General features: G+C 49.8%; 1 protein-coding gene across 1 annotated transcript in view; it reads left to right on the top strand.

Annotated features, from left to right (window-relative positions):
* Positions 1–5000, top strand: part of kiaa0825 (KIAA0825 ortholog) — a 132077-nt gene that overhangs the window by 51363 nt on the left and 75714 nt on the right. The window contains exons 15-16 of the mRNA XM_031585465.2: positions 1509–1730; positions 2153–2567. Coding sequence (XP_031441325.1) covers positions 1509–1730; positions 2153–2567 — 637 coding nt within the window. The remainder of the gene's footprint in view (positions 1–1508; positions 1731–2152; positions 2568–5000) is intronic.

Below are 5000 nucleotides of genomic sequence, written 5' to 3'. Positions count from 1 at the left end.
GGCTTTGATTTGGGAGCTTTTTAATCGGAGCTCCTGTGGAGACGGGGCCCGTTTTGTGTGTTTGTGTGTCTCTTTACTACACACCAGGGGTAATTACTGGAGCATAAATTACAGCAATGAGAGGGGCAGGGGGGGGTGGAGTGTGGGAGGTGAGGGGGGGGGGGGGGGGATGGGTGGAGATTGGGGGGGGGAAGAGAGAGATGGTGCTGGTGTGTCTGTGTGTGTGTGTGTGTGGAGCGAGAGAGAGAGAGAGAGAGAGAGAGTTCTCAGCGAGCGCTTGCCGGCCCTGGTGGCCATAACGAGGCTAATTGCCGGCCGGCCAGCCAGCCAAGCCCCTCCCTAGCAGACAACAACTAGAGCGTTATTTCATGTTTGGCCTTCTCCCAAAACGAGATATGGTCGGGAATTTTTATTGGATTGAGTAGGATTGGATTTTTTTTTTATTTTGGTCGTGTCTGAAGAGGCAGTTGAGGGTGTGAGGGACGCTCTCTGAGTGCTGTTGTGATCGTCAGCGCTGGGTGATGAAATTAGTTTCTGCCCTAACATTGTCAGAAAGTGATTATGGAGCTCTGGAGCGCTGTTTAATTGTGAGGGTCTCCCGCAAAAATATGTCTCATTTGAAAATGTGTAAAAATAGACATTCAGACTTCATTAACAGAACTTGTTCCCTTGCATCCGAAACAAACCCAATTATGTGCAGATGTATGCTTGCTATGTCACTAGCGTTAGGCCAATTTATTCAGTGACTAAGTCTATTCCAGAGGATTTAATGAGAGCCTTTTTTTTGCCCCAGCAGACTCAGTGACTACAGCAAGTCACTTCCTGTAGCAGTACATTGACTGACTCTCCTCCATCACTGTGTGTACTTCCTCTTCCTGTGTGTGTGTGTTTGTGACATCACTGTGTGTACTTCCTCTTCCTGTGTGTGTGTGACATCACTGTGTCTACTTCCTCTTCCTGTGTGTGTGTGTGACATCACTGTGTGTACTTCCTCTTCCTGTGTGTGTGTGTGACATCACTGTGTCTACTTCCTCTTCCTGTGTGTGTGTGTGTGTGTGTGACATCACTGTGTCTACTTCCTCTTCCTGTGTGTGTGTATCATCACTGTGTCTACTTCCTCTTCCTGTGTGTGTGTGACATCACTGTGTCTACTTCCTCTTCCTCTTCCTGTGTGTGTGTGTGTGTGTGTGTGTGTGTGTGACATCACTGTGTCTACTTCCTCTTCCTGTGTGTGTGTGTGTGTGTGTGTGTGTGTGTGTGTGTGACATCACTGTGTCTACTTCCTCTTCCTGTGTGTGTGTATCATCACTGTGTCTACTTCCTCTTCCTGTGTGTGTGTGACATCACTGTGTCTACTTCCTCTTCCTCTTCCTGTGTGTGTGTGTGTGTGTGTGTGTGTGTGTGACATCACTGTGTGTACTTCCTCTTCCTGTGTGTGTGTGTGTGTGTGTGTGTGTGTGTGTGTGTGTGTGTGTGTGTGTGTGTGTGTGTGTGTGTGTGTGTGACAGACTCAGGTAGGCTGGAGCCGGCCATGCTGCGCTGCATCCGAGCCATGGTGTCACGGCCCACAGACAGCCTCCTGCGGCAGCTGGTCACCATCGTGCAGTCCTCCTCCGAGGACCTGCCCGGCTCCCTGCTGCAGCACGATGCCCCCGAGTGCCTGCTGAGCAAAGTCCCCAAAGTGTGGAACTACATCCCCCACGATGCCAGGGGAAAAGACAACAGCAAGAGTATGCACGGCTGTGATGCTCGTGATCTGTGTGGATGTAGTTGATGTTGATGTGGCACTTTTGAATTTTAAATGTGTGGTGATTTGATCATAGAATAGCTTAACTTACTGTTCATTTTATGTGCTCAGATTGTTTTGATTTTGTCCAACATATTTGGTTATAGCTATAGACAATCTATAGACAAACTCTCTTTCTCTCTTTCTCTCTCTCTCTCTCTCTCTCTCTCTCTCTCTCTATCTATCTATATATCTATCTATCTATCAATCACTCTCTCTTTTTCTCTTTCTCTTTCTTTTTCTCTCTCTCTCTATCTCTCTCTCTCTCTCTCTCTCTCCATCTCTCTCTCTCTCCATCTCTCTCTCTCTCTATCTATCTATCTATCTCTCTCCATCTCTCCATCTCTCTCTCTCTCACTCTCACAGACAGTGGTAAATCAGTGGCCATGCAGGCCCTCTCCTTCATCTTCACCAACCTGCCCTCGGCGGTGGCCTCGCTGGCCCTGCCCGTGCGCTTCCTCTTCGTGTTCGCCGAGAAGCGCCTCTCCCAGCACGCGCGGCAGCAGCTGCGGCCCACCGGCCTGCTCCTGTGGGCGCTGCTGACGCGGCTGTGTCAGGGCCTGGAGGACGGCGAGGCCCTGGAGAGGCTGGCCGCCCGGCCGCTGGAGCGCGGGGCCAAGGAGCGCCTGGCCCTGCTGTCCGAGTGCCTGCAGGCCAGCGTGGGCCAGCAGCGGGGCGTGCCCAAGCCCGCCGTGCACATGGTGCTGCAGGGCCTGGAGGAGCGGAGGCCCAAGTGGATCTCCATCCAGCTGCACAAGGCCCGCAAACTCTGCTGCAAGAGGTCAGTGGAGGGGGGGTCCAGCACAGAGTCGCCTTGCTGGGTTCATAGAATCAGACGGGTTAGGTTGGTCAAAGGAATCAGATGCAGTGAGTCACGTGAGTCACATGAAATCAGCCAATGAATAGGGTTAGGGTGCTTAAATGCATCAGGCACTGTTTGTGTAATCAAACATATAAGTAGGAGTGCAAATGAATCATGCAGATTTGGTCAAATTAATCATACAGATTTGGTCAAATGAATCATGCAGATTTGGTCAAATGAATCATACAGATTTGGTCAAAATGAATCATACAGATTTGGTCAGATGAATCATGCAGATTTGGTCAAAATGAATCATACAGATTTGGTCAAAATGAATCATACAGATTTGGTCAGATGAATCATGCAGATTTGGTCAAATGAATCATACAGATTTGGTCAGATGAATCATGCAGATTTTGGTCAAATGAATCATAAGGAACTGGTCGAATGAATTGAACTGGTCGGGTCCAAGTGAATGACATTGAGGTATGCAGTAATGTCTGGGTTGAAATTGGAGTGGGATTGGCAGGAATATTGAGTGCATATCCCATGTCTTTGAGATGGACACATGTCATCTGTGACAAGACGGGACGAGACGGGAATTTTCCCAACAATTCTCAACGCATGCCTGAGATGATGCGACAGCTGATTTATTGCTAAACGGCACATAAATCTTACTCAGAAAACCTCCCCCGTCTCGACCCGTGATTGAGAGCACCATGAATCTGATCTCATCCCTGCAAGAACTTTGAGCTGTTACTTTTTTTTTTTTTTGCCATTAGGATAATTCTGTAAAAATTGAAATATGGCCCATTTAAAAAAAGGGCCAAAAAGCAGAGTTTCCAGGATGCTGACCTGCTGTGAGTGTGTTTTTTTTTTTTTGTAAATGTCTGGCGTTCTAAAGGAAAAGTAATCAGACTCGCAGACGCGTTGACCTCTGACGTCCAGCCTCGTTACTCTTTTCCCAGCAACCCACCCCCCCCCCCCCCCCCGACGCATGCCAGTGCCATCTTTAAAAACCTTTGGGGGAATATTTATCCTCATTAAAAATGCTTCAACTTCATATTCAAAAACAACTTCCACCAACCGCACTGAAGTAGATTAGTTTAAGTGGTCCAGGAAATGTTGTGGTTTTAGTGACAGGAAAGCAGGATTTAGTAAATAAAAGGCAGTGGATGGATGGGTGGGATGGGTGGGGCTGGGGTGGGGTGGGCTGGGGTGGGGAGGGGAGGGGGCGTGTAAGGAAGGAGTGATTATGTATTAGCTGTCGGAGGCATTCTCTGAAATCATTACTATTCATTAAAATAACCTTCACTCTCAAGTGCCGCCCAGGTTGTAAACAATCAGTGGGTGGCGTGTTTTCCGCTGGATGGGTGCTTAGGCAAGTCCCCTAAAAAACACCCTCCCAACCCCCGCTTACACTCCCATTAAAACACACACACACACTCACACACTCATACTCACACTCACACTCACACTCCCTCTCTGTCTCTCTCACACACACACACACATTCAACGACAAACACACACACACACTCACACACACACACACACACACACACACACACGCACACAAAGACACTGGCACACAAAGACACACGCACCACCCCCACCTTGTCTTTTTGCAAAGTAATTTGTAGAGGGGAGAAGATGATTGTTGTGCATGCCGGTGACCCTGGCTGGGCTGCTGGGGAATGCATGCACAACACAGATGAAGATGAATGCAGTTATTCCTTGGCTGAGGTCTGCCTCTTTCAGGGCACATTCCCCCCTAATGACATGATTGATAGGCTGTCCCCAACCCGGAGAGGACCTCATTAATCACGCCGCTGACTGAATCCAATCATCTGCTTCACCTGCACACTGACGGACAGGAAAGGATACCGAGCAGGTGCTGACACTGGCGCATATGTGGCCGGGGCCGAGGGGGGGGGGGGGGGGGGTAGGGGGTGGGGTAGGGGGGGAGCCTCGCCCCTCTCTTCCTCCCTCTCTCTCTCTCTCTCTCTCTCTCTCTCTCTCTCCAACTTCTGTTTTCTCTCTCTTCCTCTCTCTTTCTCTCTCTCTCTCTCTCTCTCTCCAACTTCTGTTTCTCTCTCTCTCTCTCTCTCTCTCTCAATGTCAACCTGGTAAAGGCTGCTTGACAGGCGACACTCTTTTCTGCTGCTGGATAATTCAAAAGAAGGGAGAGTAGAGGGAGAAGAGGAAGAGAATGGAGAAAGAGGGGTGGTGCTGCTGCTGATGGGGGTGGTGGTGCTGATGGTGGGGGTGGCGGTGGTGCTGATGGGGGTGGGGGTGGGGGTGGCGGTGGGGGTGGGGGTGGGGGTGGCGGTGGTGCTGATGGTGGGGCTGGGCTTGGCTGGAGGGGGAAACAATGACAGTAAGTCTATCAGGTGAATGTGTTCATTTTTCTAG

The sequence above is a fragment of the Clupea harengus genome, chromosome 18 (assembly GCF_900700415.2).
Source record: "Clupea harengus chromosome 18, Ch_v2.0.2, whole genome shotgun sequence".
Lineage (NCBI taxonomy): Eukaryota > Metazoa > Chordata > Actinopteri > Clupeiformes > Clupeidae > Clupea > Clupea harengus.
Note: the sequence above shows the minus strand (reverse complement) of the source record. Positions and strands in the feature narration are given on the sequence as shown.